Here is a 23,206-nt window from a genome sequence, read left to right as displayed (position 1 = left end):
GTAAACATTATTATCAAATAAATTGTAAATAAAATGGTCTTCTCCTCCACCCCCCAACCACACCCCTAAAGTTAAGAGTACTTGGTGAAGTCCTTGAAGTAACTGCAGGAAGCATAGGGCATCATTTTTTGCTGTTCCCAAGTTAACAATGAACACATCTGCTTGGTAGACTTGTGGGGCTGGAGATGGGGAGGTGCCAGAGCCTGGCAGAAGCAGAGTTTAACTCTTGTTTATGAGGAAGTTTCTAAATATTTTGTCATACTTGTAATTTTTATAAGTGCCTTTTCTTGTCTTTAAAAGCATTAGGTGCAAGCTACTTTTTTTTTTCCAATGAGTAGATGTTTTATGAGCTGGTTTCCTTTTCTGATTCATTAATGATATCATTGCAAGATTGTGTTTTTGAGACAATAGTGAATTGTGATAATAATAATGATGACAATAATGATCACTTTTCATTTGTGTAGTGTTTTCAGGCTTACAAAATACTCTCCTCATGGTAACCCTCTGGCAATGAACCCTCTTATTCTCCATCACAGACAGAGAGTAATTTTTTTCTTGCCTTTATGATGATTGCTTAAGGAAATAAATCACAACTCCCTCCCCTCTCCCAGCATTTTACACATTTGTTTTCTTGAGAAATTGGGAGTTATGTTGGAGGGAGAAGGGATTTATTTAAGATTGGATTAGCTGGACTGAGGTTGTTTCCAACTCTGAGATTCTGTAAATTCATTAAAATATTTCTGTAACTCTTATCTGTGCTCACATTTAGCATTTTGTAGCATAAGGAAGCCTGAATGGAGTGACTTTAGATATCTAACTCTTCAGCTTCTGTATGTATTGTATAAATCTACAAGTTTCTTTATAGTTTTCTTCTTCATTTTCTTTTCTTTTCTTTCTTTTTTTTCTTACCTTCCATCTTAGAATCAATACTGTTTATTGGTTCCAAGGCAGAAGAGTGGTAAGGGCTAGGCAGTGGTGGTAAAGTGACTTGCCCAGGGTCTCACAGATGGGTTTTCTTCCTTTTCTAAAGAGTTTTACCTTGTACCTGGTTTGCATGGTTAGAGAGTATTTGACTTTCTTTAATTTCTTCAGAGAAAATGTGGAAATCTGTGTTTTGTGCTTATTTATTTTATTTAACTCCTGTTAATTTCTTCCCATAAATTCATCACAGGAACTCCAAACAATGAGTCAGAAGATTTCCTTGCACTTTTTGGGGAAAGCATTCGTTATCCTCCATTCTTGCTATATGACCAAACTATTTTTTTTCAGCCCCTGTCATAGACATTTCTGATGACATCCTTCGTGATTGCAGTATAGCACAGTATAGGGAGAGATAGCTATGTACTCAGGAATTCCAAGTTTAAATTCCATCTTTGACTACATGACCAGTGGCAAGTTATTTAACTTCTTGGTTGTTATGTCATTTTTCAGTCCTGTCTGATTCTTCATGACCACATTTGGGGTTTTCTAAGCAAAGATACTGAAGTGGTATACAATTTCCTTCTCAAGCTCCTTTTATATGTGGGGAAACTGAGGTAGTTAAGGGTTAAGTGATTTGCCCAGGATCACATGTCTGGTCAGTATTTGAGTCTACATTTGAAGTCTTCCTGACTCCAACCCTGGTGCTTTATCCACTGAGCCATCTAGCTATGCCTAACCTCTCTGAGCTCAAGGCAGTTCTCTAAAAGAATATATTCATTGGTCTTTGGAGAACTTTCCTTCATCCAAGAAATCACAGGTCTACTTCCTCCTCTTCATACTGCTTCTCCTGTTAGGAGTGTGTGACTAATCAAATCCACTGGGAGCCACTTCATTGCCTTTTTTTTTTTTTTTTTTTTGTATCTACTCTTGATTGTGCAGTCTAGGACAATAGTGGTTTTTGAGAGTCACTTGAAATCATTAAAAACTGCACTTTCCCAAAACCAATCTAATTTTTTTTAAAGACTTCTGTTCATTCCTGGGCTCAGCTTATTGTCCTGTTTCGGTGGCTACCCCTCTAACTGATAACATCTATACGGTGCCTATTGAACTCTATGTTCAGTAGTCTGGACAATATTATTTAGTCATTTGATTTATGGTTTTTGCACTGCAATTTTTCTGGGATTTGTTGTATTGTTCATAATCTCTGTATTGGGTGAATCTGGAGGATTTTTATATGGAGAATGCTTCTTTCACAGCAGACACCCAATCATAGATTATTATATTGGCACCTCAAGATGTCAAAGGGTGTGATATGCATAGACTTATTAGCACAGTGCCTGCATATAGTATGCACTTAATACATGTTTATTGAGTGTTTGACTTTCTTCTGTAATCTTTAAAACAAGTGGCAATATGGAATTGAAGGAATAACTTCATATTTGGATAATGTGATCTTATAATAAAGGTGCACAGATTTTAGGGACCTCAGAGGCCATCTAGTTCATCTTTCTTACTCACAGTATAGCTGAAACTTGGGCCACAGGAGATTAAGTGACTCGTAGAGACTTACACAGTAAGTGTTAGAGGTGAGTTTTAGGCTCTGGACCTCTGACTCAAGAGCTATTGATCATTCCAAGTCTTTCCCCCATTGATGAGGGATCATGGTTTCAATGTAGAAAAGACAAGACATAATCCTTGACTTTTAGGCATTTTATAATTGAAGAATTCAGTTGTGGGATATAGAAACATATCATTAGTGCACTATCCTATGAAAAAACAGTTCTTGAAAGACTAGCAAACGTTTGACTATATGAAAAAATGCTCCAAACTACTGCTGCTAATACATGAAGTGAAAATAACTTCTACCCTCCTGCCCTAAGAAAATCATCTCACAACCAACCAATCTGCGAAGATGACAAGAAATGGGGTTAGTCAATGTAGGATGAGTTCTGAAAAGATGAGTACATGAATATATTGTTGATAGAGCTGGAGAATTCTGGGGATGAACATGAAATTTTACAATTACTGAAATGTCCATACTAAATGGTTAAGGAGGTTGTTCCAGAATATATGTAACAGTACATTTTGTAGTAGTGAAGAAATGAGAACAAAATCGATATCTAATGTTTAGGAAATGGATAAACAAATTCTAGTGCATAAATGAAATGGGATATTACCAGTCTATAAGAAATAGTGAATGTGATTAATATGGAAAGACTTCTCTAAACTCAAGCAAGGTCAAGTAGACTCAGGGGAAAAAAATACATAAAGTATACAGCAATGAAAATAGGAAGAAGATAAAAACAAAATTGAATTTGTATGATGTGAAATTATAATAATCAAGTCTGGTCCCTGAAATAGAAATATGAGATGTCCCCCCCCCGACTTCATTGTAGATGTCGGGGTACGTGAATGTGAAACACTGCATGTAGCAACAGGCTTAGTTAGCTTGGTATTTTTTCCTTTTCCTTGCTCTTTACTGTTCGATATTCTTTACTTATTCTTTATAATAAGGAATAGTTTTTTGAGAACTCGAAGAGAGGGATAAAGTGGGAAACATTGACACAAAGTCAAAAGATAGTAATAAAATTTATTACAAAAAATGAAAGATCATTATATACCTCTGGAGGCTGGTAGAATCCTGATTTTATAGAACTTAGATGATTATATGTGAAGTCACATAATTATAATAACAACAATAATAGTAATAATTGGAATGGCTAAATAAATTCTGGTATATGAATACAATAGAATATTATTATATTGTACAAAATAGTGAATATGATTACTTTGGAATTAATTACTAATTACTGTGGTGTGGAAAGATTTATGTACACTAAAGCAAAGTGAAGTAAGTAGATTGAGAAAAATGACATGAACAAAAAATAATAGTAATAACCAACATTTATATAACATTTAAGTGCTAAGTGTTTTACAGTGATCTCACTTGATCCTCAATATAACCAAGAGGGGAAGGTGTTATTATTATCCCTCATTTTACAGATGTGGAAATTGAGACAAACGAGGATTAAACATCTTGCCTGGAGTCCAACTAGTAAGTCTCCAAAGCTGGATTAGAACTGAGATCTAATTAATTCCAGGCTTGAGACTCTGTATACTGTGCTATCTATAGATATGATGGGTGAGCAACTTACTTGTCAGGAAGTGGGGTCTCTTTCCTCATCAAGAGCTTCTTGTACCAATTAATTATGGGTCAAGACCAACAAGGAAAATGTAAAGAAACTGGGCTTAAATAGATCCCCCTTGCTATAAGTTACTACATGTTCAGTCACATCTCTCTTAAAAAAAAAAAAATCCTAAGTGCCAGACAGCCCAGTAAAGCAAGCAGTCAGGCTGAATGCTATTTACACATCCCAAAGTCAGGAAATTCAGAGTTCTGGTTCTCATAGCAACTGCAGCTCAACCTCAGGCTAGTAAATGTTAAGTTACCCAATTGAATACCCTACTTAGACATGTGGAATCATACACTACCAGCCCACAGGAGCCTGATATTAGATGTGGGCATAGCATATCAATAAATGATCACTCATCACTCAATCACAATAATTTGAACATTTCATTTTTATTGCTATTTCTTCAGTGACCCATTGGAGTTTCATCTGGTTCAAAGGCTATTGCAGAAAATGCTTACATGTTTGCTAATAATGTTTCTGGGATAAATGGATTATAATGTAACCTGTTAAATTTTTTCAACTTGCTGAACCTCCTTCTACATCTGCTGTATAAACAACTCTGCTTTCCCCTTCATATTTAGAGTTCTTGTTTATATTCATAATGTCATTCTAAGGCAGGTTCAAGACGCTGGTTAACCTTTGAAATGTATTGCTTGTGTGCTGCTTAAATGAGACAGATGACTTAAAAGTGCATATTAGAGCCTCTCAAAACACAGGATCATCAGTCTTCAAAGGGATTGGCTTCATGTGGAGCCCACCCTGCCAGAGGGGGACATATTGCATATCAACAATTCTTAGAAAAACTTCTTTTGTACATCTTTTTTTTTTTTTTTAAAGATTCTCAGTAAATGTCAATTGGACATTACCAACTGCCTCTGCCTGGCTTTAATATCTCTTCCATAATTTAATATATTGTTTGACACTATACTGAACTCATAACCCCTCCCTTATTTTGTTGATTGATGTCTCAATTGATAGCATACAAATTTCTTCTTCCGAGCTCATTCCTTTTAACATCACTTTGATCACATGCATAATTAAATGTATAAATTTGCATTAAACAATAGAGTGCTATTCCTTTTGGAGGTAGTTTAAATTATGTAGATGTAAATTTGAAAATAAGTTCTCAATCCTTACATTAAAAATAAGTCCAGGAAGTATATACATGTGTGTGTGTTTCCACTTTAAGTTTCCCTGGAAATAGAACAAATCAATTATATATAATTATCTTCACAACCTGTCTCACCTGTACAACAGAGTTCTGTTGCATGTTATATTTTGAAAAGTGAATATTTTCTAGTTATTGTCACAAATCACATGGGATATCTTATCATTAATCCATTAAACAAAAACAACAACAGCTAACATTTAAATAGTTTGGCACAGTGCCTGGGACTCCATATTTACCAGGTACTTTGCTAAGCACTTTACAAATCTTATCACATTGGATTCTGTCAATAAACTCTGTCAAGTAGGTGCTAATATCATTATTGCCTCTATTTTACGTTTCAGGAAACCTAGGCAGAATTTTTTTTTCTTGTGAATAGTTCATTTTTGCTTATTTAATAGTTATCATCCCTCTCTTTCCAATGTGGTATTGATTGAGTGAAGAGCTTGACTAATAAAATTTCTCAGAATCTGAATAATTCTAGGACAATTAATGTATTGAACAGTCTTTCTACCTAGCTATTATGGAAAGTGTGAAGTTCATTTGGAATTCAGTAGGATGACCATTTGGATTTAGAATAGGTTTCTCATTTTTGCAAGGCAGAAAATTATCCCCATTTTATTATTAAAGGTCAGTTTGTCCTGATATACTGTTCAGATATCCTGCTAGTACTTACTGAGTTAAGATTTTGTGGGGTTCAAACTGTGAATCATAGAATTCATGCATATTATCGAGTGGTAAATCTCCAATGCATTTGTCTTTCTAGGATGAAGATGGAACGGAGGAGGACAATAGCCGTGTAGAACCAGTTGGACATGCTGATACTGGTTTGGAGAATACCACTAATCTTTCCCTCGAGTAAGTGACTAATGCCATTAACTGTATAAAATCTAGCATCATTAATACCAGAATATTACATGCCAAAAGTGTTGGTTGGGATTTATTGAGTTTTATAAGAAATTGATGAATCATTCATTTTCTTAAAGCCCATTATTTGTTTATAGTTTTCTTAGTTTTCTCTCAGTATCAAAAATGTGAATTGAATATAGCATAAGATACATGAAAATTCAGATATATGTAGTCTTTAGAGATACATAATCTTTATATCTTGACAAACATTTTTTATTAACATACAATAATAGTATTGCTTTGGAGTTGTGTCATTGACATATATCTTATTCTAAATTGATTTGATGCCATTTTGTTATAATTGTATCCTTTTTCTTACTTTTACGTTAAAATGTGTAAAAGCCATTGAATATATAATTATTGTAATATAACACGTGAAAGCTATAATACAATTAATGATCTAGCTTGAATCCTTCCTTCTACCTCCCAAATGGCTTCTGTTCAAGAATTGCTATATCTGTAGATATAGTGGTTGGAACAATCAGAAGGTAATGATTAAGCCAACAGAAACTATCATATTAATTATTTAGTCCTAAGACAATCAAAATGTCTTATGTATAAACACATTTTACTACAAAAATAATAGGAAAGATTGGATGATTTTTTTCAAAGAAAATGTATATTAAGGTTAAGAATCAGGTTCATAACACAATAGTCACCAAAAACAATAAAGTTGACTAAATAGTGATTATATAATGATATCTGTTACTATCTATTGAAGAAAACTGAGTTTTCTAGGAATCAAACTAACCTGTAGGAAATCAATTACAACATATATCTAATTAATACTATTTAAAGCCTTTTAGATTTAATCCTTGGTTTTAAGAATTAGGATAATTCGGAGGCAGCTAGATGGCTCAGTGGATTGAGAATCTGGCCCAGATACATCCTAGCTGTGTGACCCTGGCCAAGTCACTTAACCTCCTTTGCCTAACCTTTACCACTCTTCTAAGATGGAAGGTAAGGGTTTAAAATAAAAATAATTAGTGTTATTCATAAAAAATACTAAATATTATATATGTATATAAATAAACTGCAAATTTTTAAACTAATTATTTGGTTTAGTGTAAAAAGCAAATCTTGTGTGTTTCAATCTTTATAAATGGAACATGAATTTAATGATTTCCATATACTTCTTATAAATAATGTAAATATTCAAATGCATACTTAAATCACATACTACTTTTTATTATATCAATATGCTTACAATGTCAGTATACAGTTCATATATTGTAAGTTGTAACCTCAAGACTTTAAATTTTAGAAAGAGTGGAAATTAAAAAGGGAAATTTAAATTTTAAAAATCTATTGCTAAATCGAATGATCATTGCCAAATACATGAAATCATCCATTGTAAGAATCCGTTATAGTCAATGATCTGATTTAATTCTCTACTACTTGTTCTTAATAATTTTTTAAAAAGTCTTTCACATTTTTGAAAATGAAATTTGTTTCCCTGCAACTTCTAGCCATTGATTTGGGTTGTTTCTTGGGGAGCCAAACAGATAAAGTTGGAGTTCAAATCTACATGATTTTAACTTCAGTACTTTGAATGTCTCATTTCATGCTCATAGACACTGTATCCCCCAATGCAAATCAAAATACTTTTATATGCATATAGTCTTTGGTTGAGTTTGCTATGGCCAAAAATTCTGTAAAACAGCTATTAAAATATTTAAAGATACTCATCTTGTCCCTCTTTAGTCATATACTTTTCTGACTAAAAACCACAAGCCTCCTCATGTGGTTTGACTTCAAGTCTTATTACTAACTTTACTACCTAGACATCATATTTCACATGCCCGATTAGAATGTAGTATGGTTTGACCCTCATCCTCATTTTTCTTCATGTTATACTTCTATGAATACAAATTAATACCATATTAGTTTTCATTAAGTAATCATTTTAATTTAGATAAAATATTTTCTCATAACCTTTCATTTTGAATTTAGTTTTAAAAGTAGTTATCACTTAGGGGTCCCCTTTATAACATTAATTGGAAAAAAAGTCTTCATAGGGAAAGATATAAAGAAATTGAAGTGACAAATGCAAACAAACTTCAAAAAGAGAATGAATGATCTAATAAGCATTACAGAAAAGTCCCACATTTTTTCTTCCCTAATGAATTAAAGCTTATAATGAAGCTTATATGCATTTTTAGGCTAAATGGCTTAAATATTAATATTATCAAATAGCCAGAACCAGAAATGGAATCAGCCCTAGAAATACTGGGACTTATCTGAGAACCAATAGGTATTAAATAATAAACCTAACATAGTTACTCAATGCAAAGTTCACCCCAAATTTTAATGTGGATACTACCAATACATCTGTTTAGTTGCCATTGTGTTGTGGTGGAAAAAAATTCACAAATTTAAGAGAAAAGAGAGCACTTTCACCTCCAGGTGATATTATTAAGAGGAAATGGAAGTATTTATGGAGAAAGGAGGATCTGACTTGCCTCTTGAACTGAGTTTAAAAGAGTTGAATTAGGAGAAGAGAGGGAAGATTCATTCCAGATACAGTGTTGGTGTGAATCAAATTGGAGAAACAATAAACAAAGACTAGTTCAATTTTTTTGAAATGAAGCATAATATGAAAAAAATATAAGTAAAGACTGGCTATCTAAAGTGATGCCACATTACATTCATCTCAGAAACAAATCAGTTTTTGAGTCTAATCCTTTCTGTTCCGATATATCTTCTTTTTTGTTATGAAGAAACATAGAGAGTCAACAAGTATTTAAATGTTTTGAGTTAGAGATAATGGAAGGACAGCGGTATTTTTAAACAGGAATAGAGACTTTAAAGGACACTATTATTTTAAGTGTAATCATGATAAATTCCAAATGGAATAAGTTATTTGGAATATAGTATACAATATTTGGAAGGTGATACCCAGGAGGCAAATAGAAAATATATCTAGAGCTATCAGAAGAGGTTGGTGGAGCAGAAAAATTGGGGAGTCAATTACATAGAAATGACATTGAAGTCATATGAATTTGTGAGATAATGAAAGAAAGGACACTGAGACCCAAGAGGAAATAATAAAGAACCCTGAAGGTTCCCTTAAAGGAGCCAGGGGAACATGATAAACCCAATAAAGATCATCATTTTGTGTCATCAGAATCTTTGTTTATTTACCCCTAAAATTTGTCTAACTAGTGGCAGCAGTATTGTGTTAGTAGGAGTCTTAGGCATGGGTTCAAATAATTGTTTTTATGGTATATAATCACAGGGAAATCACTCAAATTTCAATTATTTTATCTATAAATGGGTAAATTAAAAATTAAATGAATGCTTCATGAGACCATTTTAGAGAAACTGCTTTTGTACAATTTCAAGCATTTCAAAATATTTTTTTAAACCCTTACCTTCCATCTTAGAAGCAATACTGTGCATTGTTTCCAAGGTAGAAGAATGGTAAGGGTTAGGCAATGGAGGTTAAGTTATGTGCCCAGGATCACACAGACAGAAAGTGTCTAAGGTGACATTTAAACCCCAGGAACTTCCATCTCTAGACCTGCCTCTTAATTTACTAAGCCAACTAGGTGCCCCATATAAATGTTATTGCTATCACTCTATAGCTGAGTGATGTAATGGGATAATGGATAGAGTCATCAGTCACTTTAGGGAGAGGTAGGTGCAGGTCTTACCCTTGATAAGTGCACTCTACCTGTGTGTCCTTGAGCAAATCACTTAACCACTAAGGGCTCCAACTAACTCCCGAAAGCCATAACCTGCAAGAGGTGTTAAAATGCATTGGTAGAGAGAGAGTAAACCTTATATAAGTGATAACAAATGTCCTATTCCTTTCCCTATTCTTGCTCAAAATGTAAATCCAAAAAGCAACACTAAAGCTTCTTTATATGATAGACTAAGAAAATATTTCAGAGATAAATATGAGGTAGCCCAATTAATCAGTGGCTTTATAAGAAATAAATTTGTTTTATTATTTCCTGTTGAAAAATTAATAGGTGTAGGAATAATATGGGAGATAAAGTCTTTAAAAAATTCTAAATAGTTTTTTAAATTGTTTTAAGTAACCACTTTAGTTTACTGATGAGGTTAGAGGGAATACACTGTTGGTCCAGGGCAGTGTAATTTCTTTCATTATTCCTGGACAGGCTGAAATCCATCAGAAATATTAGGTTGGTATTATTTTCTGTAGTTATTTCTGATGATTGCTCTTCTTTCATGCCATCAGACTAATATTCAGGTATGTAGTGTTTACTGTTAACTTCATCACCATTGCTCACGTTCTGGAATATTGATGTTGTGTGTTTGGTGGGTATCTTTGTTGTATTGTGGCTTTCTTTTCTTTTCTTTTTTTTTTTTTTTCCTTTCTTGGTTTTGTGGTTTTTTTTCCGTTTTCGTTTTTTTTTTTTTTTTTGGTTTGTTTACAGTACATGTTCATGTTCCCTCATTCATCATTGTCTCACAGTGATATGGTAAAGCTCGTAGAAGTCTCCAACGATGGAGGGCCTCTGGGAATCCATGTAGTGCCTTTCAGTGCTCGAGGCGGAAGGTAATGTATTGTGTAGGATTTTAATTGAATCATAACATGAAGTGTTTTCTCTTAGTTTTCACTGAAATGTTTGGACTTGGTTTAGCATGTTCTTAATATTAACCAATTAAAGTTTGTAACCACTGATAATCCATTTCTATAGGTACATTGTAATTAGAGAATGCATTTAGACTGATAGAAGGATGATTTGCAGATATACAAGTTCATCATGCATTTCATTCAAATAATCCTAATGAATTTATTGTTCATTGCAATTTACAAAACATTCTACATGGCTGATAGAATATTCTCTGCTAATTTGGCAATGCATGTAAAAATCAGAACTCTAGCTGGATTGGCAAAGTGAAATAAAAAAAATTAGACAATTATCTAGATGAATTAAATCAATAAAAAACTCTTTTCCCTAAAGTATCCCTATAAGTAGGTTAAATATCTGTTAAATTTATTCAAGTTTTCTTTTTTTCTACATATTTCCTATAATTAATTTTAGGATTAAAAATTAAATCATTTATGTTATTATTGTCCTTAGTATCACATGAAATTTACTCTATGATCAACTTTCACTTCCTATCTCACAATTTAATACATCTCTATTTAATGTCTATTACCTGATTTCTTATTGAAAAATAAATTCAAGAAATTGTCAAATACTAGGCATTTAGTGTATGTTTATCTTCATGTTTTTTTTTTTAAGAATCACTCCAAATTGTGTCTCAATGTTCACAGCATTTTCCACTGAACAAACTTGAGTTTAAATTCTTTAAAAATTTTCGTCAAAATTTTGGTTAATATTCTGTGCTAGATGGATATTATGAAGTCAGTGAAACATAATGTAACTTTGCCCTGTAGGAGTCTTTCATCAGGGGAGCAACCTCAATTCCGACAATTGAAACTTTTTGACTGATTTAAGTTTAGTGTGTTTTGCTTTGGCCCACTCCAGCTCCCAAGAGAAAGAAAATGTGTCATTTCTATAAATAAATAAGGCAGGTCAATAGTGCAGGGTGTTGAATCTTGAACTTAGTGTTAGCAACATCTGAATTTAAATTCTGCCTCAAGACATGTATTAGCCCTGGGAACCTCAGCGAGTCACTTAACCTCTCCCAGCCTCAGTTTCCTTATCTTAAAAATGGGGATAATAATAGCTCTTATCCCCCCAGAGTTGGTATGAGGATCAAATGAGTTAATGAGTAAAAGCACTTTGCAAACCTTAAATTGCTTTATAAATGCTAGCTATTATTAGATATTACATAAAAGAAATATAATTTATAGCTTATTGTATAAAATTTTTTCCCTTAATTTCCTATTCTTCCTCTGCTTCCTACCCCAGAAGAAAACTAAGATCACTTTAACTACTTCTGAGATTTGAGGACTATAGCTTAATTTGTTGTCTGGTAATGAAAATAAAAATAGTATCAGAGGTTTTGTAGAAAAGAGCTGAACCATCAAGGACAAATGGTCATAATATTCATATAATTCATTCTCATATATACTTCATAATTACTTTTAAAAAATTAAAAATATTTCTGAAAAATTACTGTGGTTTCTTGATGTAATATATTTGACATGGTAAATATAATTTTTAGTCATTTGGTAAATAGAATGTATCATATAATTTTGTAGTAGAGTTGACTTGCTGGCTCTTGAACCTCTAGTTTAGATATACTAGATAGAAATAGCACATTTTCCTGGAAATAATGGAGAATGGAGAAGGTATTTTGATACTGTAATATTTTTAATGTAGTAACTGCTTTGAGCGGTATAATACAAGAAATCTGGTTTGTTTGGTTTTTTTTAAACCTTTGAGGGATATTGATTAATCTCTTAAGAAATCTCTCCTAACTTTAGGCCAGAATTTGTTCAAATACTTTCCCTTATATTTCTCCTATTGTTTGCAATGATGCTTTAATATTTCTGTTTCTTTCATGAATAAAATAAATTTAATGCTGATCACTGGAAAGGAAAAAGCAGCTTGTCTAATCTTCATTTGACCACACCAACTAGTAAAACAAATTATTTCTAATCTTAAATATCCCATCTAAATTAAGTCAGCATGTGCCAGACCCAAACAAGGATTTTACAGTGCTAAATACTGTTCTATCTGCCCAACACATTGTCTTAGTGTGAGCCAAAATTATGATTCATAATTTCAAGTAACCCTTTGGCAGAACTAAAGAGTATAATTTGAATTTTGAACTGCCCATTTGAGAAGTAATAAAAAAGATGATTTTTATTTAGAATCAAAACTATATGAGAACAATTCTTAACCCATTTCTGTTTCTGTTTTCAATTTCCTATTAAATATATTAATATTAATTAACATTAATATTAAAGATAAAATATTTATTACTTGTTACTTTCAAATTATATCATACTTTTTAAAAATAAAAACTCATTTCTATTTTTGCTGATATTATGATCATTTTTTCTTGGGTTTACAAAATCCTTAAGGTTATAGACAGTGGGGACTATCAAAGGAAGTAAGAAACATACCTCTTAGTCAAACTGTAGGAGAATCATTGTGTTGTATGCAAAGGATACCCCAAATGAAAGTAGGGTTTCTGTCAAAATCTTAACATGTCATCATGATTTCTAGAGTAAAAGAAAATAGGTCACAAATGCCAAAATGTCTTTGACCTAACACATTTGACCTCTTTGTAGACCTTATTAGCCAGGCATTATTGATAACCAATAGATATGGAGTGACTCTACTTCCTTTTGTTTGTCAGTTTTACTGATATACCTTATATTTAATAACTTGCTAAACATGTATTTCTTCCTTAAACCTTTACTTTTAGCAACAACATAAAATACAGCTAAGAGAATTCAACCAATTGAACATGCATGTTTTATAGAATATGTAGCATTCCATCATCCATAGTTCCTTATTTCAAATAAATGGGGGTGTTTGTGTGTGAAGAAATAGATTGACCAGACTGAACTAAATTTGGTTGTTTTGCTGTTATTCTTAATTATATTACTGTGGTCATTCTATAACTTGTTCTTTTGATTATACTTATTCAGTACAAATCTTTGCATTTTTCTCAAAATTTTTCCCCATTATTTCTCATGACAAAGTAATCTTTCATTTTGTTTTTCTTACCCTACCTTCTCCTACTTCTTCCCTGTGAAAGTGACAGAGTCTATGATGGCCCTTGTTTTTAGACACATTTGGTTTCAAATTTTAATCTTGATTTTCCATCAAAGTTGTAAAATATAACATTGTATTCTGTCCTTTCCCTACTAACTCTCCAGCTTACTATGTCCAAGGTTCCATATAAAACAAAGGAATATTTTTGCCATCTACAGATTTGGATTTTAAAATAACCAGGTAGCCATAATTATGACATTCTCTTAACATCTTTTTCTTAAATTTTTTTTATTTAGCTGTGGCCACTGAGCATGCTATGAATTCTGGGAGCCACAAGTGAGAGTTGTGTAAAAGGTAGACACCAAAAGTGGATGAGCAACCTCAAAATGGACTTATCAAGCCTTCACACCAGAGGCTGCTCATCCACTTTTGGTGTCTACTTTGTACACAACTCTCACCTGTGGCTCCCACAATTCCCTATACATCTTAAATGAATCTCAGCAAATTGTCTAAATCAGGTTGAGGATAACCAACAAACTTTAAACTCATTGATGAGTTAGGGAATTGTGTACTCCATGTAAAGACTTACCCTGGCAGAAAAGGTGGAGAACAGTTCATTCTAGTAATGAAGAAGGCAACTGAAGCAGGTCCTCCGGACTGCATAGAACTTGTATAAATATTGAAAATGCTATGGTTATTCACTGCATTCCAGACCATCACCAGTCATTCTGACTTTTGTCTTGTCTCTGGACTTACGTGATTTTGGAAGAGAGAGTGAGGCTGATTATTTGTGTAACACTGCAAGTCAAGCCATCATCATCCTATAGTATCCTATAGTATCATTGGTCCTCTTTGGAATTAAGGATAAGCAACATTTTCTTTAAATGGAGAATCAAGTTAGAAATAATTTTAAACTAAGAGAAAAGTGTTAACTAAGTATTCTTAATTGCTGGCTATATTTTAATGAAAGCCATGAAGACCTAAGAAAAATATTATCAATAAAAGTCTGAAGGTTTTCAAAACATGGTCAACATATATTGAACATTCTATATCTTGTACTTTTCAAAGGTCATCCATAACAAGCCTCTAGGTAAAAGAGACAACTTTTCTAAAAGTCCAATACCCAACTACATGCAAATATATGGTGATAAATGAATGGGACATAAACCATCTCCCCACCTACCCATCCAGACCTTGAGCCTAATGCAAGATAGAATGCTGAATAGATGAGAGAAAGAGGTTCATACAATTCTTATAGGATCTTCTCAGGGAAACATTGTTAATTTTTAATTTCCATTGTTATGTATATTTGTAGTAAATATGATAACCTCTTAAATAAAATATTAAATATTGTGACTTTTCTTTAATTTTAGATCAGGCTTGTATCACATAGTTTTAAAACAATTTTGAGAATTTTCTCAAAGATGAAAGTTTTCATTGGACTTTTTTCCCTTGGCCCTTTACTTTTTAAGTCCACATCTAAAATATGAGACAGTCTAGTCTACTCATCAGTTTCTATATACACAGCTACTTTTCCCTTTCCTTTTCTTTTCTCTTCTTTTCTTTTCTTTCTTTTCTTTTCTTTTCTTTTCTTTTCTTTTCTTTTCTTTTCTTTTCTTTTCTTTTCTTTTCTTTTCTTTTCTTTTCTTCTTTTTTTTTTTTTTTTTTTGTGACTTGGTCTTCCTTGTGCAGATTAGAAGTATTATAGCCACTCACAGGCCACTTCTAATACTGATCATCATGGAAGCTGTAACTTCTTCCACTTTTCTGACCTAGTGATGTTTATTCCTCCTTAAAGAGCCTAATGGCTTTTATTTCTACGCACTCACTGCAGTGTTCCAGACTTAATGGAGGACACATCAGATTGTCTTTAGGCCAACAACAGCTCAGAATTCTTGAACTCATGGTTCAAGACGAAAAAGACCATAAACCTAAACCTTCACCGGTAGTAGAGATCATAGATGTGTCCACTACATCCAGCTCTATTAGTCGCTTCTGTATTTTATGCTCTCACTCTCAAATTAGGATGTTACTTTTGGGTATTTAAAAGCAAATACCTTGAATATTTATTCTTTTCTCTAATTCTTATTAGTTATGGGACTTCCTTAATTACACTTAATTTCTGTGCTTCTCCAACAATGGATTACTTTTTTTTTGTTTTTATATTTTTGTATTCCTAAGAAGTATTTAATACTGTTTTAAAGAGTCAGCTTTTTTTCCTTGCTAAGATGTTCACAGAACAAAATTTGATGCATAGCTTCTTTTACCATTCCTCATTTCTCTTGTACTATCTGTAGGAGGTTGAGCCTGGAGCTATCTACCACATAGGGAAAAAGGATTGAAATAATCACTTTCTTATAAGGTGTTTTACTTAACAATAAATGCTGTTTTTCCACAACTGATCCCTTCTCACTGTTATTCCTAACATCCTTTGGAAGATTTATTTGATATTTCTAATATAGCTGATCTATGGTGTTTTTAGAAAGTTCAAAATAAAACGAGGAAGTCATCAAATTCTACTTCTACTTTCCTTATCTACACCCTTTATACTTGCTGATTCAATAGTAAACTTAGGCTGTGTTATAGATATGTTTCTGTTGAAATGCATACCTGTATTTTATTAAATTAAACCATTTTTGAGAAGAAAATGTGGATGCTATCAGTAAATATTTTCAGTACTTTCTGTATGTTCTCTGCTCCTCCTCTGATGTTCCATTGTGGCTGATTTGAACTTGCTTTTGTTCAGTGCCATATCATCAGTATGCTTGCTTTGGGGGGTCCTACCATACTGGAATGGCTTCAAACTCAGACCAAGTGATGGTGTTCAGATTTAAGACTTCTGATTCATCCAAATCAGAGAAGTTTCTTGCCAGCTTGGCTAATGATTGAATTTTGGAACACTAACTACTCTATAAGACAGTCTACTGAATCATAGAGAGTTGCCAAATGAATGCGGAATAGTCAAACTGATAAATAAGACATCACAATAAATGTATTATTTTTGGGGTTATTTGGGGGATACAAAACTTTTAAGAGACAATCCTTGCTCTTGAGGACTTAAAGTCTTGTTAGGGATTTGGGACCTGATCATATGAAACTAAATGAAAATTCGAGGTAGCATAGGCTAAGTGACAAATTATTACTTATAGGATGTAAGTACTATTGTTGAAGAAAAATGGAGATAATCTCCAGGGCCTGGAAAAGAGTGGAATGCTCCATTAATTGGGACTTCAGTGGGTTTTTTAATAAAGGAAAGAACTTAATATGGCTGAGGAAATTTGGGAAAGCATTCCAGGACTATCTTAAGTAGTTCTTTCTACAATACTTTACCTTCAGGGATGTGTGTGCATCTCACTTAGTATTCACAATGAATGGAGATATAAAATAGAACTTCTTTTCAGGAAGATGTGGAGGAACTCTGCTTTATGGAGACAGGGAAGGTTGAGTATGAATATTAGAACTGAAATCAGAGGGCATTTTTTACCTTGTAGCTTGCAAACATTGTGTGTGGTGTAATTGAAAGTATTTTTCTTTTGTAGTCAGAGGATTTGGGTTCAAATGCTGCCTCTGAACTGTGACACCTCCCTGGTTCTCAGTTCATTTGAAAGGTGAGAGGTTTGGATTAGATGCTCCTTTTTCAGCTTTAGGCTTATGATCCTGGTTCTTGTGCCAGTCTTCTCCTTTACTTTGTGACTTTGAGCACCTAAGAATACCTCCTATATTTAAATGAGAAAAGTTAGTCTCAGGTTTCAGGATCTAGGTGAAGTTATATAGGATTATGAAGAAAAGAGTGACCCAAAAGGTGAAATAATTTTTCCAAGATAATATACTGTGTCAAAATAAAGAATTTTATGGAAATATTTTGCCCTTGTCATCCTAAGGTCTTTATACTCCTTATTTTTGTCAAAACTGGGATTTGAATTCATATCTTCAGATGCCACATTAAATTTCCACTCAACTTGCTCTTTTTTTTTTTTTTTTTTTNACTTGTCCAGAGTCATACTGCAGGGAAGTGTTTGAATCCAGGTTTGAACCCAGAAAATCCCATCTCTATGCCTGGCTATATCCATGAGCTCTACCTAGCTGCACCCTCAATTACTTATTAATATTTTAATGAGTAATTACTAAGTCAATTATATATAAATCAAAAAATTGATTAAATAATTAATAAGGCAATGTTTTATCTGGAACAAATATTCAGATCATCAGTTGCAGTGTCAAGATGCTTTAGAGAAGACCAGAAAAGCATATGTGCATATATATATATGCTTTTCAGGATACTTTTCAGGTCTCTCTTTCTCTCTCTCTCTCTCTCTCTCTCTCTCTCTCTCTCTCTCTCTCTCTCTCTCTCTCCCCATATATATATATATATATATATATGTATATATATATATGTGCACTATTACTATACATACTAATAATTACAATACATACTCACAGACTGTTAGTATGATCTGACACTTATAGCACTGTAAATGTATAGGGAAAGCATAGCTTTGCCCCTAATGTTTACATAGGTATATAATAATAACCACATTTATTTATATGAGTTCTAATTTTTTTTATTTAATTGATTGATTTAGGATGTTTTTCCATGGTTACACGTTTCATGTTCTTTCCCTCCCCTCCTGCCTCCCTCCTTCCCAAACCAGCAAATCCACTGGATTTTGCATGTATCATTTACCAAAACCTATTTCCATATTATCATTATTTGCAATAGAGTGATCATTTAAAGTCAACACTCCCAATCATATCCCCATTGAACCATGCTATCAATCATATGAAAAAACTATATTTATTTAGCATAGTGTACTATGTCTTATGCTAAGAGGTTTACAAGTATTATCTTGTTTGTTCCTCCCAAAAGCCCTGAGATGTAGGCATTTGATCACTCCCATTTTAGAGATGAGCAAATTGAGGCAAATAGAGCTAATAAGTGTCTTTGGCCAAATTAGAAAACAGGTCTTTCTGACTCCCAACCTGAAGTCTACTGCATCATTTATCTTCCCCAAACAGAAAAAGTGACAAATCACAAGAAATTGTGAATTTTTTTAAAAATAAAATTTTATTAGTAAACTAATCCCTGCAGATGATGAAAGTGGTTTAGTTGCAAAAGAATTGTTCAAGCGATTGTCTTTTAAAACTGACTGTCTTTGCCTCTGTTCTTCAAGCTGGACACTTTTACGTAGAGTTGGGGCTACTTTACTTCTTCTTTCTTTGTTCAAACTCAAGTTAACATTAATTGAAATCATCAAAGTAGGACGTTAAAAAGTTTCATGAAATTTTGTGTAATAACGGGAAAGTGGATTATATTACCTCGTTAGACTTTCATTTCTTTTCTCCACTGTCAGCGGTCTTCTCTAGCTTGACTGCTCCACGATACTGATACAATTTTATTTCAGATTTTATATAATGATGTTCTTTTATTAAATATAATTCTTAGTGACAGATCCTGTAGAACTTCTTTTTCAACCAATGACATTTTGCTATTTTTTAAGTCCTTTTGACTAGATTAACTTTATTAGCCTAGTTAAAAATCTGCCACAAGCCTTCCTTCTATCTAAAGCCATCCTTTTTATGATCTTGGAGTTTATATCAACAGATTTCTGCAACAAAGTATTTACCTTTGACTTCTAGGTTTGTCATTGGACTTGTCTACATAAGGATGCCTTGTTACTTGTAGATAGTGGTATACTGTTTGTTGAAAAAGAATAGTTAAAATGTTTGAGAGGAGCAGAAGTACTTCTACTTGTATGTTATATTTTTGTGATACTTGGACATTGAGTGGCAGAGTCCCAAATGGTTGACTATCTTAAGATTCTTATAAAGGAAGACATTGATTTGCCCAGGGACTTGATCAAGAATAAATTAACAGGTAGAAATGGCCAACAGTTCAGAGAGAAGCTTCATTAAAGGTTTGAAATAAAGTATGATTAATTTAAAAAGTGTTGGGTTTTTTTCTGTTGCAGTAAAGGCTTAAACTTATTTTTTTTAACTCACTATATTAAAAGGAAACATTACCAAAAGAACAAACAAAAAATGCTAAAAACCAAATAGTCTTATCTTCAGGCCCATGATATGACTTCATTTGAATTTCAATATTCTCTATGCTTTTCTATTTCACAAACACACACACACACACACACACACACACACACACACACACACACACACTGTACCTGTCTATATCTATAGCCATATCCATGTCTACCTGTGCTTCAATATACCTATTTAGGGAAGGGGAATCTATATTTCTTTTTGTTACATTAAATCTTGAAACTGTAGACAACAGCAGGAAGATATAGGATAATCAGAGATAAAACCATGAATGAGGGGCTTTGAAATACTTTTGGAAAACAATAAAAAACAAAATGTTGAATTTAGAGTACTCTGAATTCCTACTCTGTCATCTTCCTATTGTCTCATCATGGACAAGTCTCTGAGTCCCAGTGTCCTAGTTTTCCATATAATCCAGGCTAATTTCCTTCTTTAATCAAAGAGCTTTAGTTTCTGTCTTTTAAGGCTTAATCTGAACAAATTCTGTATTAGTTCTCTTTTTGTCACCTTACTCATCGTCTTCTTTCTGAGTAATGGTTGGTTTTGGAAAACCCCTGTTCCATCATTTCCTAGAGAATTCCCTTGAAGTTTTCCCTTTCTCTAGTCACTGTCATATACAATAGTGACTGTATTCGTTCGTGGTCAGATTTAGTGACTTACTCAACCTCCCTGTGTGAAGTGTTCTGTGCAGTGTTCCGTGGTTACTGAATGCCATTCTGGCCTATTCAGAGCTATGCTTTTAGACATTTGTGGTGTTTATACTCTGTCAGCTTTTATTAAGATAAATTATGATCATTTCCATACAGCTGGGTGGCAGTTGTGGTGAGTTTACATTATCAAAGCAAAACTCAGACTAACTCAGCCAATTTAGATGTCAATAAAACATTTGTTACTTATTTTCAGTTTTATCATTGGTTGTAATTTATATTTAGGATTGAAAATGTTAACATGTGTGACTGAGTTTGTTTTAATTAAGTGTATAATTAGGCTAATGAACCTTGTAAAAATGTAGTGGTGCAAGCCTTAATATAATCTAAGCAGTTAAATTTCTAATTACGCATCCAAAATAGTACAAAGATTCAGCATCTCAATGGTTTGCTTTTTGTTGGTGGATTTTTTTTTTACATGTGTGAAGAAGCCTCCTTCATAAATCACTTCCCCCCCCCAAAAAAAAACAATTGAGGAAAATAAATGCACCCTGAAATGAATATATTAATGTTTTATTTTAATTCAGGCTGAAGTGAAAATAATGAGGACATGTAGGATGTTTTGCTCCTATGTTGTATGTGTTTGTGGGTTTAAGGACTCTTAACTTGTTTTAGCAAAACTAGTCAGCTCCCATTTATGTAATATTTTGCCATTTGCAAAATACTTTCTTGAAACATCTAGACTGATTCTTATAGTAATCTTGAGGTGTAGGTATAGGGTAATACAAGGTTTACAATTCCTATTTTAAGATGAGGAAACTGAGGCAGAGACAATTAAGTGAACTTTCCTGAATCAGCAAGCTACTACTTAGAGGAGCCAAATTTTCGTTCTTGGTCTTCTTGACTTCATATTCTGTGTTCTTAGTAACATGAAACCTCTATAAACTTATATGCCAAAATCAATTTGGAATATGTACTTGCTGCACAGCCAGTTAAGCCTCAGAAGGATAAAAGCACACTTCTTCCTCAGGGTAGATGGGAGCACAAAGTGTCTCTTTTTTCCTTCTCCTTTTCTACCTTCATATGGTACTCTTTTCACTGGCAGCCTTTCATTTAATCAACAGGTATTAATGAATGAAATTTATGCTTTGTCCCAGGAACCTTGCAAAGCAATGCCTTGTAAAAAGCAGATACTTAAGAAATATCTCATAAGTGGATAGATTTTTTTTTTGCCCTTAGTTACATTGAAGAGTTATATTGGATTAGCTGGAACGTATGCCTCTACACACTGTATTCTTCCATCTTTTACAATCCTTTTATGCGTTTAGCAATCTTTTATACTCTTATACTTTTTGCATTTTAGTAATTTGGATTTGGGATTCCTGCTATGCCTATTATTATATGCTAGACATTTTCTTATTAATAAATCAGTAGATATTTAGCAAGCCACACACTCTCCTAGCCATTAGGAATAAAAAAAAAAAAAGTCCTAAGTGAACATCCATGCCCTCAATGAACATTTATTCTGACAGGAAAGACATACATAGAAAAGATAGACAAAAGATATACCCAACATTGTGTGATTGAAGAAGTTTCCCCCTCAAAATAATTTAATTATTTTGTGGTGTGTGTGTGTGTGTTTTCCTTTTGTGGTATTAAACCTAAAAACTGTAAAAAAACAGCAGAAATATATAGAATAATCAAAGAAAGAGAACCATGAATGAGGGGTTTTGAAATACTTGAGTACCCTAGATTTCTGCTTTGCCATTTTCTAACTATCTGATCATTGGCAAGTTACTAAACCCACGAGCCCTAGTTTCATTTTCTGTAAAACTGGGATGATAATTCTTTTGTTCTCTTCCTTATAAGACCATTATGATGATACAAACACTTTGTAAACCGTAAAGTGATATTTAAACATATCATTTTGATTGAGTACACAACTTTTTAGTTAATTTGGAAGAGGATCAAGGCCTTTTCATGTGAATTTTGAGTAGTACGATATGTGTGTGTGTGTGTGTGTGTGTGTGTGTGTGTATGTGTATGTATGTTTTCCCTCATACCACTCCTTCCAAAAAATAAGGGAAGGTATCTCATTTATGTGAGAAAAGAGGTATGATCCAGACACCTAACATGCCTTGTTAATTTCCAAAGTCAGCTTTTTCAGTAAAAATTATTAGAAGAATTGAGATGAAAGATGGGGAATGAGAGATAAGGAAATTTCTGCTTATTCAAGAAACTGTTATTTTTTTTTTTTTTGCTTTGCAATCTCATTATACCCAGTTAAATAAATGCAATAGTTTCATACATAGACTATAATAATTTTTCTTTAAAATTCATTCTTTTTTTGGGGGGGTTCTAGTTCGTATCTGACCTCAGATACTCTCTTGCTGTGTGACTCTGGGCAAGTGGGCAAGTCACTTAATCCCAATTGCTTAGCCCTTACCACTCTTCTTTGGAGCTGATACTTGTATCAATTTGAAGACAGAAAATAAAGATTTTTTAAAAATTAAAAAAAATTTTTTTTGAAAGAATAAATCTAGTGATGTGGTCAAGTATTTGGATATCATTATGCTACTAGCTTATGTTTCATTCAGTCTACTGAGTTAACTTCCAAGAATGTGAAGTTTCTAGTCCTGAAATCTCTGAGAATTCCATATGCAGTGCTTAAGATGGTTTTAAATAATAAACAAA

General features: G+C 33.0%; 1 protein-coding gene across 11 annotated transcripts in view; it reads left to right on the top strand.

The window, feature by feature from the left end:
- Positions 1-23,206, top strand: part of PARD3 (par-3 family cell polarity regulator) — a 756,723-nt gene that overhangs the window by 422,719 nt on the left and 310,798 nt on the right. For all 11 annotated transcript variants that reach the window (XM_044677679.1, XM_044677682.1, XM_044677677.1 and 8 more), the window contains 2 exons: positions 6,050-6,141; positions 10,637-10,720. In XM_044677679.1, coding sequence (XP_044533614.1) covers positions 6,050-6,141; positions 10,637-10,720 — 176 coding nt within the window. The remainder of the gene's footprint in view (positions 1-6,049; positions 6,142-10,636; positions 10,721-23,206) is intronic.

The sequence above is a fragment of the Gracilinanus agilis genome, chromosome 5 (assembly GCF_016433145.1).
Source record: "Gracilinanus agilis isolate LMUSP501 chromosome 5, AgileGrace, whole genome shotgun sequence".
In the NCBI taxonomy this organism is placed as follows: domain Eukaryota; kingdom Metazoa; phylum Chordata; class Mammalia; order Didelphimorphia; family Didelphidae; genus Gracilinanus; species Gracilinanus agilis.
The sequence above is the reverse complement of the archived record's forward strand: the minus strand, read 5'-3'. Positions and strand labels throughout refer to the sequence as shown.